At 42.8% G+C, this 19,040-nt stretch overlaps 1 protein-coding gene across 4 annotated transcripts in view; it reads left to right on the top strand.

Annotated features, from left to right (window-relative positions):
- LOC108002432 (heterogeneous nuclear ribonucleoprotein L-like) overlaps positions 1-19,040 on the top strand; it is a 164,852-nt gene that overhangs the window by 42,219 nt on the left and 103,593 nt on the right. For 3 of the 4 annotated variants that reach the window (XM_062070859.1, XM_062070857.1, XM_062070858.1), the window contains exons 4-5: positions 290-375; positions 983-1,079. In XM_062070859.1, the coding sequence (XP_061926843.1) occupies positions 290-375; positions 983-1,079 (183 nt within the window). Of the gene's footprint in view, positions 1-289; positions 376-982; positions 1,080-19,040 lie in introns of those variants that run through there. The other variant, XM_062070860.1, reaches the window with a different exon arrangement.

Genomic DNA, 19,040 nt, shown 5'->3' with positions numbered 1-19,040 from the left:
CCAATATTTCTTTAAAGATATAGACCTACTTGTTGACGAATTCCAAATTCTTCTGGCGAACTCGATAACTTTGTTGCACTATATATATATATATATATATATATACAATGTGATATAAATAGACATGCAATTTATAGTAACGATGCCCAGTAGAAATTCAAGTATGAGCAGGCGAAGAGTCGTAAATAAGCTTGTCATTGCATATTCCATGCAACAACGCCGCTATCGGCATCTTTTCAATAACGTATCTGTGACGTTTGTCAAAAAAACTCTGTATTCTCTGTTACAGGAAGTGCTGCACACGATCAGCGCGCCCAGCGGCCAAGTACAACGCATCGTTATTTTCAAGAAGAACGGCGTTCAAGCGATGGTGGAATATCCTTTTGCAATACACGTTCTTCGTCCACTCGATGAATCGCGCATTTCATCGCCAGGCGTACGAAGCTTGGCGAAGCGCGATAAAACGGGTTTAAAGCTCGAGAGGATCTCCACTTTCGTGGCACACTTCCTTCCTTTTCCTTTTTCTTTTTTTAACCTAGAAAGGATTCGCGACGGTGAAGTTTGTCGGTCACGTGCGTTACAATACGAAATGAAGATTTATTATAAGGAGAACTCGAGGGTTAGAACACGAGGTCTACTAGATCTTGCGGTGGTTGTGCGTCACTCACTCTAATCCTTTGATACCTCGAGTTGAACGCCGACCGAGTAGTTCGAGTAGCGTACAGAACGTCGTTAAAGATTATCCTCCTTTTTGGAGATCGATCTCGGGTTAATGATAATTTCGAAAATTATTTATATCATTCTTCGAGTTCGAAGGTATACAAATTTAAATCGAAATTAAGAAATTGAGATTCGAAAGGTTGGAGATCCTCCTCGGATAGAACATTTTCTTACGAATCTTTCGTTTTAGTCTGAACAAGGATCTATACTCTATACACACGCATATGTATATATTTTCTTAATCGAATCGTTCGATGATCACGTTTGACTCAGTGGAATCGGCGACGAGAGCGAAGGAGACACTTCACGGAGCGGACATATACTCCGGTTGCTGCACATTGAAGATCGATTTCGCCAAGGTGAGTGCCGTGTAAAGTCATCGTACAAAGAAAAAAATATTAATTCTCCATCCCGTTCCTCGTGAATATTCGCTCGCAGAAGTGGTTCTCGCACACCACGTTCCTCGAAGATCAGGTTTATTAAGGGCGCGCTGGACTATTTCACGGTGAAATGTAAATGAAAAGAGGCAAAAAAAAAAGGGAAGAAGGGGAAGGAGAGAAAAAAAATAACCCTTTTCAGATTCACCGTTAATATTCATGAGAAAGAATCCGACTGAGAAATGCTTCCGCAAATAATGGAAACGTTCTAGATTCACGGAACCTTTACGTAACGGTGATAAAAAGGAGGATACGGTGCACTTATGCGGTGCGCCATAAAATTTCGAGGGAAATTTGCCGGTTTTTATTCATTTTAACGTGCTCGTTACATATTCCAATTATCCGCGTACAACCTCCCCTCCCGCGTCGGCGACATTCTTTTCAATATTTCATCCAGTGTCTAATTAGCAAATCCGACAAATAGATCTCGAGAGCGTTATCATTCGCGTTTCTCGCCGCGGACGAGCTTTCAATGGAAACGTATAACATGCTGCTTTAGCAATCCTTTCTTTATTATATCCATCTCTCGGCCGATGAAGATATCGAAACGATGGAAATAATTCGTCGCGTGAAAAATGCGAAATAAAATATTTCCATTTCGTTAAATGCACTTGAGAAAGAAATTTATTATCAAACAGAAAACACGTGTGTAACAAATAATAAATATCAATAACACGAGACATAGACACGTGTACATATTCGAATATACACTTTGTTTGTGTAGAATTTGTAATTTGTTGCATGAAAACGAGCGTGATGTAACGAGATATCGAAACGTATCGACGGTCTACACGCACGCACGTACTATCGAATGCATATATTTATGAAAAGAGTCGCGTAATTCGTTTAAATAATAGTTCTGGACTTCTCTTATTAAGTATTGCATATCTACAGGAATATATAGGATTGATTGTACACGTTTGTTACACGATGAGTTGTTTCTTATCATTCCGTCCAATTTCATTACTCGTTTTTCGCGTGTCTTTTTATGCGACTCATTCGATTCAAGTGAGAAAATAGATATAGTTTATAGTTAGAAAGAACAAGTTATAATAGATAAATTATTTCCATTTAACTTTGCGCCGTTATTGCCGTAATTACGAATACCTCCCTGTTGAAACAACGTTACATCGCGCTTCCCTCTTACGGCGGGTGTCCCTTCTATCGTGAAAAGGATCGCAGTGCAAACAGCGACTAGCTCTGCTCCGGAGAGAGTGAAAAGAAAATCACGCGCATTAACGTTAGGCCCCCGCGGCAATGAGGTCTTTCGTGTCGTTTGAAAGCAGGGGGTAAAAAGAGAGGGGAGGCAAAAAACGAAAGAAAGAAAGAAAGAAAGAAAGAGCGATTCTAGAGAGAGACGAGATGCGAGCATGAAAGCCGCTCGCTCGTTCTCGCCTAACGAGTGATATATTTTTTTTTGTTCCTCCTTTGTTCGAATTGCGAATCGATCGAACACCCCTTTTTCTCTCTATCGAGAGTATTTTTTTAACGTATCTCATTTATCACGTCATCGCATCTTTTCTTTTTTCAACTGGAGGGGAAATTAATAGTTGCTTTTCCCTTCGCCACGTGACGCGCTTAACGTTTCGTCAAACAGACGAACAGCGTGTATTTTTCCATGCATTTTATTCGTTCACGATACGATACATGCTTGAACGTGGATCGTATAATGCGTATCCCTTTCGATTAACTTCCTTCCAATCTAAACTTACGAAAATACACGGTGTGTCTATTTTCCACTCGATCCCTATATTTTCTAAGCGACGGAGTTTCGTTTCTCGCGACGTGTGCACAGTCCGTTATATCGTAATTATCGATGATTGCTTCGCGTCGCCTTTTTAGTAATTAAATAGCAATCCCGAGTTGAAGAGGATCGCACGATGTACGCACGCGCGGGAGATTTCGCTCGCATGCCTTCGTGACTCACGAGGAATAACCTTTCAGCGTGCATTCTCGAATCGTGTTCGATGATTTCTCGAACCTCTCTCCCGTCTCTCTTGGAATATATCATCCTCGCACTGTCATATGATTCATCCGCCCAGAGCGCGTATTTTGCACTTGCACAACGTCTCCTCGAACACACGCGCATATTTGGCAGATCTTTCCATTGGCAATAGTTGCATAAAGGGGTGGGATCGGTCGGCCGCGCAAGCCCCGCCTCGAAATCCAATTTTGAACTTTGGGCCGTGGCTTAGGCTCTATTTTCATTATAGGCGAACTGCCGTTTTGGCAAATATCTTGGGCCACCGTTGGCCGGAAAGGAAGCGTTCTCTTTTTAACGCTTAACTCTGTCCCCGCAATCGGATTTCGCCGATCGGATAAATCGCGCGAAACTGGCGTTTCGCGTGCATCGAGTTTAACAAAGGTCCGCGCAACGTAAACGAGAGAGGGCCAGATTCCATCCTCGTGTTTCGGGATTACGCGTGTGACGGGGTCGATTAATAAAGAGAAATTTCCTCTCGGGATCAGAATCGATCGAGCACGACTGAACACGGACACGCGAGATTTATATTTAATATTCAATGCCTCGGTTAAATGGTAAAATGGTATGAATGCATGCGTCGGAAACCCGTATCCGTTACGGGATATTTAATCCGTTTCTCAATACCGATGTATCGCAATAAACTAGCGGTTTGCAATTTGTTGCACGATTAAGTCTTGCCGAAAATTTTCACTTAACCATTTCACAAAGAAGATATCCGAGAAATTATTATTTATTCGAGAATTTTTCTCCGAGAGAGCTACGAAAAAGAGACGCGCGCGATATTTTATTTCAAACAATTTTCACGTGTTTGCTCGTAGTTTAATATTTCTCAATGGATATCAGCGAAACGAAAGAGTAACTACTGTATCACTTAATAAATTCGTCCTACGTGGACAAGTTAAATTGTGAAATATCGCGAAAACTTTCGAACTGAAAAAAAAAAAGGAAAAAAAAGAAAAAAAATCCACAATTTTTCGAGCGAAACCCACGCGAGAGCAGAAAGAGAGATAGAAAAAACATATCGGTCGATAAATTTTTCGAGGGCGAAAATTTAGTAAAAAAAAAAAAAAAGAAAAAACCTGTCGTTTTTTCGCTCGAGTCTCGCAAATTCGGATCCCTCCCCCTCTCGTTAACGACGATCCTCTTTCGAGCCAGGAAAACGTCGATTATCGATAATGATGCGCGCGTACACGATACACGATACGACGATGGATACTAATCGTTTGAATTCGATAAATTTACACGCTCGCCTCCGCGAAGCTGAACGATAAGCGGTCACGTAGCAACGCTTTGTCAATCTGTCACCGCTTCTTGCGATATTTCCCGCGAATGAAGTTGCTGCCCGCCCAACGATACACGTTTCGATCGTATAAATACATCATTCTCCCTATCCCTCCCTCTCCTCGTCTCGTCGACCAAGCTTTATATAAATTTTCGCCAAGAGTGGCGGGAGGGGGAGGGCGGAAGGGGGTTAAAACGATGAAAAATCACCGCGATAACCAGCTCGATTACTTTGATAATCGGTGCTCCTCGTGAAAAACGGGCGTGCAAAGTAGCCAATCTCCAAGTTTCTCGAAAGGCAATTATGGGAAATTTCATGCGAAACGAGCCACTCGATGGATCCGGGGAGAGGGGAAACGAATTCGTGGACGAGATTTTTTTTTTCCCTTCCCGCTGCTTGTTAACTCGATCGAGGAGGACGAGGGGGAGGGGGAGGGCTCGTCGCATATCGAAACTTTATAACGAAACGCAATTGTTGGCGGCGGCGGCGGCGGCCATTTTGCCGGATTAGGTTTAAGAGTAGGGAGAATTTGGTGGTAGTCGGAACAACTCGATTGGTGGATCGAGCACTCGATAAATAAAGGATTTGGACCGGGATCTCGAGTCGAATACAACTCCCATTCCGTTCCCCGGATTTGTAGAAGCATACAGTTGCTTTTGTTTCCGTATTTACCCTCGTTGCCGTTACATACAAACGTATATTTTTATTCCGTAACTAAGAGAGCGAATCCTCTCGATTGAAAGGTAACACCCATAACGAAATTCTTGTTGTTCGTGCTGCCGACAATCCCGTTTTATTAAGTACACCCCCTAAGTACACCCTTCTCACTAACCAACCCAAGAGTCTTCCATGACGTTTGAGGAAACGTTCCGAGGAGAAGCAATATCTCTCTCCGCGTATCGATCGGTTGCGTATCATCCACCGTGTTAACTGGTCGTGCAAGCATATTATTATAAACATTCGGGCCTCGCCGATAACCGAATCCCTCGCGCGCCGTTCTTCTCCAACCTCCATTTTGGCAGCCACGTAGCTAATGATCGGGTTACCTCGGGTCCGGCCTAGCCTTCTCTAAAATTATACCTCACTTTGTACCCAATATTCGCATTAACCGAACGTTGACAATGAAAAACGATCTGGCAATTATTTTCTGCCCGTTTCCAACCGACGTTGCCTTCTCGTTGATCGTTTTATCGTTTTATCGTTTTACCATTCCGCCACCCCCACCTCTCCTCTCGATCCTTGCTGTACCCATCCAAACCCGTAGGAAACACGAAAAACGCTCTCTCCCTTGTCCTATCCTCCCGATACCGTCGCGCCGCTTGACGAGGGAAAATTAAGAGCGGCCGACCCGCTTGATTACCGGCTAATTAGAACGGCGTTATCTGTGACGTTTTCGAAACGGCAGGGGAGGAGAGGCGGAAAAATTGTGAATATCAGGCGCGGGGCAACCGTTTCGTTGCCGCCGATGGACCGTCGGCAGATTAAAAGGGACGGTGGTGCGAAGTAAACAGGAAATTAGTTTGGGATTCGACCGTGTATTCGATGTGTGTTTCGTTAGTCCACTATCGACCCCTTTCTCTTTATCCCCTCTTTTTTCTTTTACGCTTTTTTATCTTGTAGCTGCGGCACATACGTTACCGTGGATGTAGTAACATCGTGTTTCGTTGTCGTGTTCGAGTGTTGCATCGTTGTTGGGCAAATTTATTAATGATTGTTGGACTTTTTTTTCTTTCCTGCGAATCGAAATCTATTATCGCTTTGACAATAATAGCGATAATTGTCGGTAAATTGTTTTCAATTACTCGAAAAAAAGGAAGAAGAAGAAGAAGAAGAAGAAAGAAAGAAGAGTATAAGCTTGATTATTTCGGCATGCAAACAACGGTCTCGTTATCGTATGGATCATTCGATCGAGCCCGCCATTTCGTTCGATTAAACGAACCGCTTGGCGATGATGGTAATTGCGTGAAACGAACGACTATCAAGATCGTTGGTCGCGCGCTAAATTGGATTAAGGCGTGTGAATCATAGTCGATCGGGATCTAATAAACACGATCCAAGCGATGGAAATGTTCCACGAATACGAGGTTACGATTTTTTTTCTCCTTTCTTCTCTCTCCTCTCTCTCTCTCTCGCCACGAGCTAATTGAACTCGTTTATTTCGCGGACGTGGGGCGCGAATTTCTCGCGTTTCGCGATAATTCGCTTTAGTTTCAGAAATTTATACGCGAATCTTTTGAATAATTAATCAAGAGGGAAAAAGATCAACGCTGCCGGAAACAGGCTTGAACTCGTGCGAAAATTATTCCCATTCGTTCATTGTTACATTGAAATTCGATCGAATTTATGGCATCGATGAATATATTTCGCAGTTTTCGATTTTATCCTTTCACGGGATTACTCTCTCTCTCTCTCTCTCTCCTTCTCTCAATTCTCTTTATTTAGAAAAGATTTTATTATTCAAGGTGATTATCTCGCAGAAGAGCCGCGGGCGAGTATTATCATCCCACTGATAGAAATCGGTACACGGCCCGTCGGAGGATCGTGCAGCCATTTTCTACGGTTCGTTATTTATCAACCGGTGGGAAGGCAGAGGAGATTTACAGACAGATACCTCCGTTTGAAATAATAGCGTCTATACTATCCCATACATATGCGTGATACAATACAATAGCGTTTTCCGTAACAACTTTTGGTATCGCCGGTGTACCATTAACCTTTTCGTAGAAACGTGTTCGTTCGAATTCGATGAATTTTTCTACGATGTTCCGCGCGGGTATTATACACGCGCGGTATATTGTACACGCAAACGGACAGAGACCGCGTTTGAATTACAATCCAAGGTTTTACGTCGTGTCACGAGTCATCGTGGTTGAGCTTCTGAAATTTCTGGCATCTGCCAGTTACAGAGAGAAAGGAGAGACGGAGAGGAGTGAAAGACAGAGGGGGAGGGTGTTGGCGCGCGCGGGAAATCCTCCGGCTACTCATTTGAATTGCAAATGGCCGGAACGATTCTCTGTGCCCCCGTCCGACCGGATGAAGCTTTTCCGCGAAACGCCGCTGGAACTTGCCAGTTCTTCCCTCCGTGTTTCTGTGTGTGTGCGTGCCTCTTCCCTCCTATCCTCTTCCCTCCTCTCCCTTGTAATTAGACGTTCGCCCCCCGGAAGCGTTCGAGCTACCGAAAAGTTTTCTTAACCGGCCGTTCCTTCTCGTTCTTCCGGGATTTTAAGGAAACGCGGGGGGCACAACGCGGCTGGTTGTTGCCTGTTGGGGCCCGGCCATAATTTTCTCGGCAATTATATCGCGTAATTGTTCAATTACTCGAAGGGAAACCGGGAGGATATAGTGCCGGGGTACAAATTTGCGAGCGAATCTCTTAGTTTTCGGAATAACTCATTATCGCGGAGGAGGCGGGGGTCGTTACGACGGTCAAATGAATTTCCGCCCCGTGGACTACTGTTCCACGTAGGAGGAATGCTTGTAGCAGATATTTTATTCTATTTTGAATTGTTTGAATATTCCCCGGAAAGACGAGAAACTTTTCCTTCTGCCGCTGTCTCTTTCGACGACAGCGTTCGCTGCTCAATTTGCTTTTTCCGCGTTGTCGTCCACGAGAGCAGCGAGAGAGAGGAGAGAGAGAGAGAGTGAGTTAAAATCGTAGGAGGCTAAAGTAAAACTAAGAGAGAAAGAGGTTCGAGATTTTTATTGGGGATTTATTTGAAATTTTGGATCCGCGATTAATTAAAAGTTGGCGAGTAATTTTTCTTTTTGTCTGCACAATTTTTACGGAATTTCCATAAATAGGGGTGATAAACGATAAACGATAAACGAAGGAAGATTTTACGAGAGATACGAATTCGTCGGTATTAATAGAACGTTTGGATTAAAGTGTGAAGTAATATCGATAGGAATGGTCTTCGATCTATTTTTGCGGGTCTATTAATGTCCCCTCGAATTGCATCTGTTTTCAAACCGTTTTAGAGGGAGTGTAGCGTAGCAAAACCTGGATAATGCAGGTGATTCATTAACATTAGTAGAAAGGATTATTGCGTTGAAAGCATTGTAATTGAACGCGCCACAATTCAGAAAACATGATATATGCGTATGAAGTTCTATGTTTACCGTTAATCGTGAGAGTGTGGATCGATTGTGTCATTTAATGAACGAGAATTACCTGGAAATCAGATAAAGAAACGTGATATTACGTTATTGTGATATCACCATCAATTATTACTACGTTTAATTTTTTTCTCCATTCTGTCTTATTCGCACGATGAACGAAAGAAAAATATTTTCTTTCTCCCGTTTCGTTCTCCCGTTTTAAATTTTAAATGGGAGGGGAGGGAAAGAAATAACGAATTTTTCATTTGAAAAACAAATTAAACGTATAAAAAAAAAATATCATTACACGGTTAATTATTGATAAAATATTATATTTCTTGGGGCCATCGATCATAAAATTCCAATTATATTACTGTTATTTATATTTCCGTTGATTTATTATCCTGCAGCATCTCGATTATATCGTTTCGTTATATCGCCTTGGTAGACACATCAATATTCCATTAATGCGCATTTAACGATAACTAAACATTTTCCACGTTACACGACTTCCGATTTTGGGAATACGATCCGACGGCAAGCTTGTCGAACGACCAAGATGGATCGAGCCGAATTCGAAAACGTTTTATTCGATTTAACGTTAAAACGACAAAATTCCTTGTACTCTCGATCGATTGATCACACCTAAAGCCGTTCCACTTTAAATTCTAATTTTAACTCGTAACAATGGTAAAATTTGCTCTTTAATTTAAACCGCACGACCGGTATAACAGGTAAAATCGGCAAGATTTTACGACTACCCGTATTCGAGTAAACACGAGTGAGAGTGAGAGAGAGAGAGCTGTGTGTTTATACTCGGGTCTAGGCCGCGGTTTCGGGATCAGGCGGACTTGGAAATAATGTCGCGCGATCCACGAGCAGGAAATTAACACGCGTTTCTATCTATAGGTGGCACTCGGTCGACCGTGTCGAACACGCTTGTGTATAATAAAAGTGAACGGTCAATTCCAACTCTCTCGTGGTCGCGGTACTTTAGCCATGAACGACGACGACGACGACGAAACGCGCGGAGAGGTTTCATTTAAACTCGTGCGCGGATTACGTAAGTCGTTCGCATTTCCCCGCCTCTCTCTCTCTCTCTCTTTTTTGCGAAACTTGCATCTGGAATACGAAACGATCACTTCTCTATGAGTCGCTGGTCGAGTTGCTCTTGTTTTTTTAATCGTGGCGAGAAATCGATCGAGAGTTGGAGACTCTCGTTTGAAATTTCGGCAGAGTTCATTGGAATTTGTTGTTTGAAAATTTGTAATGGAAAAAGAGGAGACTGTTTTGCGTGGAGGAGGTGATTCTAATATCGGATAAAAGATACAATTTTACACGAAGAGAATCGATTATATTCTTTATATATGTATATATGTATTTTTTGATATATTGTTAGTGAATAATATGAAAAAGGTTTATGATCAATGTGTCGGTCATACCTTTATTTTTGTCGATAGAACGTTTCTCTTGATCTTTATTCTCTGTGTAAAGAAACGGAAGAATATTTTGAAAGTTTTTAATTTTTCGTCAAATTTAAATATTCATCGTACGATATTTTTTCCATAATTGGAAAAAATATATTTAACGATAAATCGTGAATTTATGAAATTGAAATTAAATAAAAATCCTCCTTGTTGCGAATCCATTAATTTTTGAAACGAATTTAAAAATAGTTATTTTTTTATTTTTACTATCAAAAGCGTTTGATCGATTGCGAGAAATAAATGTAGTAACAATCGAAATTCAAATTTCATTACAAATTGTGATGCGTCGTATTCGAGGAAAAAGTATATTAATATTGTATCAATATTCATCGCGAAATTATAAAATAAATATAGACATAATAGGTAATCATTATCATTTTCGAAAAATTGAAAATACAAAACTTCTCTATTGTTCTAAGAAAGAACAAAAGGAAATAGAATTCTCATTTAACGTTTCCAGTATATTTATATCGCTTCATTGAGATCAAAGCTAAGTGTAACTAAAACGGTTAAATTGTCCTCGACAACGTGGCCCGGTGTTGTGTAATAATTTACAGCCACTATGCAACGTTTTACGAGCTCATTCTCCTCAAGCTTTCTCACACATCCCAATCTTACCGAGGATAGGCCTTTTTATCGTCCAAAAAGTTTCATTTCAATTTCTCACCTTTGTACAAAAAAAAAAAAAAGAAAAAAGAAAACATTGTTTTACAACCAGCGAGCCAACAACGATTAGAATCGATTCTAAATTAAAATTCGAAATCGATTAATTTCTATTTTCCGCGATTAATTTACTAATGAGCTCGATCAATGGCATCAAGCGGCATAAATGATACGTATTTCAAAACGTATTATAACATAGATATTTGCAATTCTATTTCCGCACTATAATTTATTAAAAATTGATGATAAATTTTTCAACAAATTCCTCGTCGACCTGCTATTCGTTCTTCTACTCGCGCTCTCGCTCGTTTCGATTCGTGACGGATAGAAAGGTTGGCTCAGAAACGGTCGGCAAACGAAGCGGAGTCGGTTCGAAGACGCGAAATGGCATTCGGTTCGTGGAACAAAGGCCAAGCCCAGGAAGCACAGCCACGACCGACAAGGTGTTCGGTCGAGAGCAAACCGTGAAGAGGGAGTAGTTACGTCTTTGAAGACGCGTTCCGTGGCTCGATTTGCTTTGCTCGAACCCGATCCTCCTTCGAGTCGATTTCGCTCGGCCAAATATTGTCCGATAATATCCCGTAAACGGTGTTTCAATCGGGTTGAAACGAGGCCTGCCAATCGATAAGAAGATGATTCGAAATCCGAGTGATTCGAGAGAGATTGTTCGTCGCTCGTCATCGGTTAGTCGAACGATTCCACGGCGAGGATTTGTTCAGTGGGCCGGTTACTTTCGACCGATTTACTTTTTCCGCTCAAAGTATCCGCTCGCGTCGGGGATCAAGAACGATCTATCAGGCGCCGCTCGAACGCCGCCGTTTTCTTTGCGAGAATGTTCCTCGCCTTTTCTATTTTTATGTTTTCCCGTGTATTTTTTTTTTTTTTTTAAGCAACATGGCGAGGAGACGGAGCAGATCGTTTAGAAAACCGTGGCTTTTTATAGCGGTATCCTTCGTGCTCCGTTTATTTCTATTCATTGTCCGCTTTTCTTCTTTTTCTTCTTCTTCTTCTTCTTTTTTTTTTTTTTACGAATTTGTGCCCCCACTGTACTCCGCCGGTTAACGTAGCGGCCTGGGGAATATCGGAAGTTGCTCCTTTCGGGATAGAATTATAAATATAACGATTCTTTTTCTGTTCTACGCGGTAACGAATTACGCTACGTTTTGTACAAATATACGCACTGTTTTAAATAACAATAAACAATTAGCGAACACGCTATTATATCCTACGCGGTATCATAAAATGAATTGTAAGCGTTAACGATTACAACAATGAAGGAATGTAACAAGAACGAGGTAGCGTAGAAAAGTACAAAAGTTATAGGGGAGTTCGTCCAATGCAAAGACACGGGAGAGGATAATTTATAAAAATTTATGAATACTAAAATATATTAAAAATAGAAGGAGAGAAAAATACGCGCGCAATTTAGTTCCATATTTTTAACGATCCGTGTCCAAAGAGGTGTTAAATATACGTACGGTAAAAAAGTACGCTTACAGTAACGATGAAAATAAAACAAATGCAAATATTCTCTTTCTTCTCTTTTCGATCGCGCAACAAACGAGAAAGAGTGTATAATCCTATCCTTTCACGCATCGCCGATTCCTAATAATATCTGATCGTCGAATCTACTATCCGTAATCACGAAACCAGCGAGACAGAAAAAACCAGCATAACCAAGTTATCCCAAAGTCGGGGAGTGCTCCCCGGAGCGAAACACACGGTTCTCCGCCCCCATGTCGAACCAGTTCTTGTCATCCGGAACGGAGCGCGCCCACATGATAGCCGGTTAAAAACGTGTCACACGCGACGCGTTAACACGTTATAAGGATCGTTTCGGATAATGAGGTTGCAGCAAAAGGTTTAATTACGGACAATTATTAAATTGGTGTATATCGATAGGATGTCACGGATGTCGTGACGGAGGGTGATCGTAAATTGAACGATTTAACAGGCGGTGTAAATTATTCTCGCGATGTGGATACACGAATTTTTCGTTTAGAGAATTATATCAACTATTCATTTACCAACACCAATAAATATTAATTATATATGAAATTTTGGTTCAATCTAGGAATTTTTCTAATAATTCAAATTGTTTCAGGTTTTATTTTATCTATACGTTATTGTCCTAATATTGATATCGCATTCTGATCAATTACTAATATCATAAAAGATATAAATTCAGGATGACTATTTCGATTAATTCATATAAATGGAGCTTCTTTTTATTTTATAATAATATATATTCATATTAGACGAAATATATTTTATTGTTCATATAAATTATCAAGTGTATGAGGAATTGGAATTATAATTTTATTAATTTCAATAGCTGCAGCATTTATAGGCTATGTTTTACCATGAGGTCAAATATCATACTGAGGTGCAACAGTGATTACTAATTTATTATCTGCTATTCCATATATTGGTGATACAATTGTTTTATGAATTTGAGGAGGATTCTCAATTAATAATGCAACATTAAATCGATTTTTTTCACTTCATTCTATTCTTCCTTTAGTAATTTTATTTATAGTTATTCTTCATTTATTTGCATTACGTTTAACTGGATCTTCAAATCCATTAGGATCAAATTATAACAATTATAAAATTTCATTCCATCCATTTAGAATACGAGTTATTATTTGTGCTAATTCTCGATGCGAGATAGGAAAATTAGGAAACAGTTGAGATTGATAAGATCGAAAAATCCTTTCCCTTATTCTCTGCATTGCTGGACATCGAATAATTGCAATACCATTTCCACGAGTCGAAATACCTTTCGATCGTAACAAGCCGTCTAAGCCCGTGGCCGAGTCGGTTTGAGGCGTTCGTTATTTTTAGAACGATCCCTCTTTTAATGACTTTCCCCCTTTGAACAACCACCACTGTCAAGAACCCTCTCTCTCTCCTGCCTTGATCTCGCGACCTGCGAACGTTTACGCTCGACCTACGCTTCTCGCTCGATCGATAACGCTACGATTCCATTCCGTTCCATTCCATCCCTGCCAACGACGAACGTATATTTGGACAAAGCTGGCCGGCCTCGATCGAGAAAGAATTAAATTAAATGAATTAAAATTGGAAAAAGACGAGCGCGTTTTCGCTCACGATAAAGGATAAAGGTTTGACGATCCGCGTGGGCGTGGAAACACGGTGGAAGTTGAGGAAACAAAGGGTCACCTTGACTCGAGGTTGCGAAGAATATTTGTCGAAAAGTATGGTGGAGGTCTCGAGTCGAGGAGAGTTGGGCTCCCTTGAGCCACTTGCTCGAGCGCAGAGTAAATAAGGGGAGGAATAATGAGGGATTATATCGACTCGGTTACACGCAAATACTAATTCCGTATATTATAAAGATATTTTCGATTGCTCGAGGAAGAAGAAGAAGAAGAAGAAGAGTTAATCTTTATACGAGAGCAACGACTCGTATGGAAGTAATTTAACGGCTGAAAACGAAATGATGATTCGTTCTCTAATAGAGTAGACGGTTGAACGAATCTGTACATATTTGCTCGGTTAAACGAGCTTCTGCCGAGTCGATGCGCGACAGACACAGGCAGACACGTGCTGCGCGAATGAATCTTAGTTATCAGTAAAGTCTTAGATAACCGATGTAATCTAATTCTCCGTTTAACGCTCTGTTTCCACTGCGCGAATTTAATTAATTCCCCCTTTCTTCCCATCGATTTCTCCTGGAAAAGCAAGCCAAGGGAGACACGTTCGTCGATTCTTCAACCTCGCTTTTCGTCGAGTTGGATCTTAAATCCGGGTGATGGGGCACCAAGGAGAGAGAGGAAGAAAGAGAGAATCGAGTTCCTTTTTCCGATGCCGATCACGTACGAGTATCGACCGACGAAGTCTCGGAGGCCAGCATCTTCGCGTTCTCCCTTCTTCTTTATCCCAAATGTCCTTCCGCGGCTCGCGTTGACCTCGTTTGTCCCGAGTGAATTCGAGAAAAGAGACGGTTAATTTGAATACCTGTTGCCCGGCAACCCTCGAGGAAAAAACATGGAACAAAAGGCGATCCCGATATTTCTGTCTTCTTCTAGAATACAACAAATGTCGCAGAAAGCGCACGACAATCGTGCAGCTTGATTGTATAAACCTGGAAAATTGAAAACGATGGGGAAAAGAATTTTCTCGAGTCGGTAAAGAAAAGTGTAAAGCGAAAACGAGAAGGAAAATTCCTTCGAATGTTCTGAAATTCGGTCTAAAAAATGGGAAATCCGTTTCCCCGATACACAGAACCGCTCGTCGATCTGTCGAATCGGGCCAGAGCCGCGTACGTGCGAGATAATCGTAACGGGCGTATAACAGCGATTTCAATTGGATTTCTCTTCCCCGTGCCACGAGAGGGCGTGGTCTCTGAAAGTAAAGGAAAGTAAAAACAATGATAAGGAAGAGAGAAAAAAGTAATTCAAAAAGAGTGACAATATTTGCGAATCGCTCAAAGATACGAGGACCGAGACAAGTACGTCGTTACCGTGCAAAAATACCTGCGGGTCCATGGTCGATAGCCAAGATCAAAAGACACGTTATTATTTTCATTTTCTATTCCTATGAAAAAACTCGAAGCTCGATTGGCCCGTAAAAAGCAATCGAATTCGGGCTCCTCCTCGAGAATCGGTGGAATTCCGCTCGCCGAAATTAAGCAGATTTTAATCGGCGAACGATGAAGAATGGCGGGGGAGGAAACTATGGACATCTGGAGACTATCCACACGAAGAAGAATTTAACGAAGAAACATTAAGGATCGAATTTAACGAGCTTCCGGTTTACTGGCTTCTCTCGGTCGATCGTTGTGTAAATAGGTCGTGGCTGAAGCGTGGCCGAGGTCAAGCGTTTCGAAGCGAAGGCGGAACCACCGGCAGAAAACCGGTGTTCCTCCCCTCCTTTTCTCGCGTCGGTTTGCTCCGCGCGCATGCAAAGACGGTGATGCCGGTGAAAGCTCTCTTCTTTCGTTTCCTTTGTTCTCATTCCTCTCGGACGAGGAAAGAAGCGAGGCAGAGAGAGAGAGAGAGAGAGAGAGAGAGATGGAGGATGGCGCGGAGAGGGGAGAGAAACGAAGAGGGCAATAACGATTGGGGAAAATTCCACGCGGAAACGTCGAACGAGACCGTGTGAACGGTTCTATTCCAGTTATTAGAGCGTGGTGGGCGTGGACCGATTTTTGAAGGTGGCCGCGATGGGATCCGCGGAGCAATCGGCGATAATCGAAAGTCCGTGAAAAGTTCACGGTTTGGAATTCGCGAGATGGCGTTAATGGAGGAGAAAGGAGGAATTTAACGGGGCGAGCTACTTTGGAAAAAATGAAGGGGAGAGAGAGAGATTGCGAAACTCGGTTCTGTTCCAACATTCCGTGTACAGTGATTATCAATGCGAGGTGGATGGATGGATAAATTCTCGCTTAGAATGGATGGTAATCGCCCGTAAAGTTCATAAAGGGAATTCTCTCGGGAATTTTTAACCGAAAGGTGGGATAATTTTTTGAGCGAAGGAGGAAAGGGATGAAAAAGGAGGAACGAGTTTATTCTCGGGTTTCATCGCGATGCCTCCTCACGAGCTGCGCATTCAAAATCGCGTGCCGTGACATCTCGACGAGTTATCCGAGTAAATTACACGCAATTACCGGTATTCTCGACTCGACAACGATGCTCCCTATGCTAATTACATCACCTTACACCGCTTCGTCTCACTCGATGCTTACGTTACAGCTTCCCTATTTTTTTTTTCCTTTTTTTTTTTCTTTCTCTTTTTCATACGAACGGGATAAGAGATAGGACGCGCGAAGGATGATCTCGAAGGTTGTGTCCAGTTTTCCCGGCGATTAATATTCCTCCTGTTAATCCATTTACCGTCGACCACAATGAAGGGAAGTCGCGTGACGTAGCGTGATAACAACGATTCGACTTCATCCTCCGTAATAGCCGGTTTTCTGGCTACGCCTAAGCACGCGATACGATTTTTCCTCTCTCTCTCTCTCTCCCTCCCTCTCCATCCGTCTATTTATTTCTGCCCACACGGCAACACGTGACCCATTAACGGGTCGCATTTTCCACGAATGAAAACAATTGATGCAACGTGGACGCGCTGTGGGATATGTCGGATGTTGATAACGCCGAAGGGAGTTGACGTCCGTCCCGGTCATGTATGTTCGCCGTGCCTAGGGATTTTTGGTTTATTGCTAGACAGAGAGAAAGGGGGAGGGAGGTTAACGCTACGGCCTGTCTCTCGATAATGCGGTAATTTATTGCCGGGCGAAAAAGAAAGCACTCGTTTAACCCGTGATTTATTTCGTTCCGGCTGATCGATCCCGCTTGTTATCGTTTTTTATTGTTCACCGGTGGATTCGATAACGCGAATCTATCGGGCACATTTACACGCTCGTTCGTGGTCGATTATCAAGATGAAAGTCCGAGTCCTCCGCGCGTTCGAAAGCTCAGCGAATCGAGTCCTCTTCGGCACGGGAGGAGGGGAAACTCCGTCCCCGTTGGAAATATAATATAATATATCGCAAATCGGTAATTATACCGTGGCCTTTCGCGGCAATTATTTCGAGAGAAACTTGTCGTTTAACGCGATTATCAGGATTATCGCGTGTCTCTCTCTCTCGTCGTCGTTCGTATCGTTGTAATTATAGACCCGCATCTTCGTTCGGTATCGCAAATGGCATCGATTTAAACGATTGAACTGGAAATTTTACCGGGCCCGGCAAGATCTCGAAATAAGAGAAATAATCTCTGGATTTAAGACACGGTGTGGGCACCGTATTTATTGTTAAATACTCGACGAAACGGGACGAAGCTCCCTCGATATCGACCACCGCCCACGTCAGCGCCGGTTAAATTTTAGCGTGGAGTAGCGAGTGGCCGAGAGAAAACACGTGGACCGGCGGTGGCCGTTTCTATCTGCACACGATCACACGAAAAACCGCCGCATCCGCCGCGGAAGTGCACGTGCTTCTGACAGCAGCACTGACGTCAACCAATTGAAATAACGAACGGGCTCCAACGGTGCTTGTTCCCTCGCCGCATTATGCACCGTGATTTGCTCGCTCTGTTTTCCTCCCTCCCCGCACCCTGTATTCTTCCTTCGCTATTTTGAACATCGACAGTGCACCTCTTTGTCCGGGTACCTCCGGGCAAGCGGGTGGGAACGCGGTCGATTATAAAACGTTGTTCGTCGTTGTTCACCGCGCGCGACACCACAAGCGTTTCGCTTCAAAATTAACGTTCTCTTCGTGCAACGCGAATTCCTCGAGAACGATCTCCTCGATTGAAATCCGATAAATCGATAAATTCGAGCAAACTTTCCTCCCCGGCTAATTCTGAGAGGGATCAGGGACGAGATGGAAGAAATATGAAACCCAATCGAAAGAACAAATTGTTATCGAAGCAACGATTCGGAGGCTGCAATTAATAGAACGCGGAGAGTAGGAATCGATACCGAGGCGTGTTCCTTCGTGATATTTCCTTCCTTTCGCGAACACCTGGCAACGCGAGGAGAGACTAGAAACGGCGCAGCATCGTTTTTCTCGCGATTTTTCTCTGCTCTGTCGCGAATAAACGAATAATCGAGTATATTGAAAAGATCCGTCGCCCCCACTCGAGATTCCATACCTGTTTACCGCCAATCTCCTCCTTGATCGGCGATGGAAAATGAAAAAGAAGAAGAAGAGAAAAAACTCGATGGAAAAAGAAGAAAGAAAAAAAAGGGAGAAGAAGAAGAAGAAGGCTGGCTGTAAAGTGACGAATTGCCTCCGATACCGACCCTCTTAGCGCTCTCCCAGGGGAAGAATACGCCGGCTCACCCTTACCCTTTAACCTCCCTTATTCACCTTAAACACCGTATCGAGGCAAGAGACGTTCCATCTTCCTTCCAAGGGTCTTGGCCGTATCCTCCCCGTAAACACTGGTGCAACAAGCGCCGGTTTATCGGATCACCGTCCGAGATGAAATTCCATTATTTATCGTAGCCACGAGCCGAGTTTTCTCGCTTATTTCTCGGCAAACAATCGAACGTACAGCCGCGGGGAATACGCTCGATCGACCCGATCTATATCGGGCTCGTTGCCACGATTCCACGAAGGCCGATACCGTTTACCGTGTCCCGATCCGTCGCGCGCTTTACCACCCCCTCTCCCCTTCGCCTCTCCCTGATATTTCACCCCAACTGAATCCGTTCGCCGTGTTTCGCCTCCCTCCTCCTTGGTCGATGCACGGACAAGTTTCGAAAGGTCGGTAAATTCTTCCCGAAAAGTGGCTGCCACTCGTTCCAAAACTTACGCCTCTTCTGTGCGCCATTCCGTTCCATCCATGAATCGTCGTTGCGGCGAAGAAACGTTGTTTCATTATGAAACGCGTGAC

This window comes from Apis cerana, linkage group LG1 (assembly GCF_029169275.1).
Source record: "Apis cerana isolate GH-2021 linkage group LG1, AcerK_1.0, whole genome shotgun sequence".
NCBI lineage: Eukaryota > Metazoa > Arthropoda > Insecta > Hymenoptera > Apidae > Apis > Apis cerana.
Note: the sequence above shows the minus strand (reverse complement) of the source record. Positions and strands in the feature narration are given on the sequence as shown.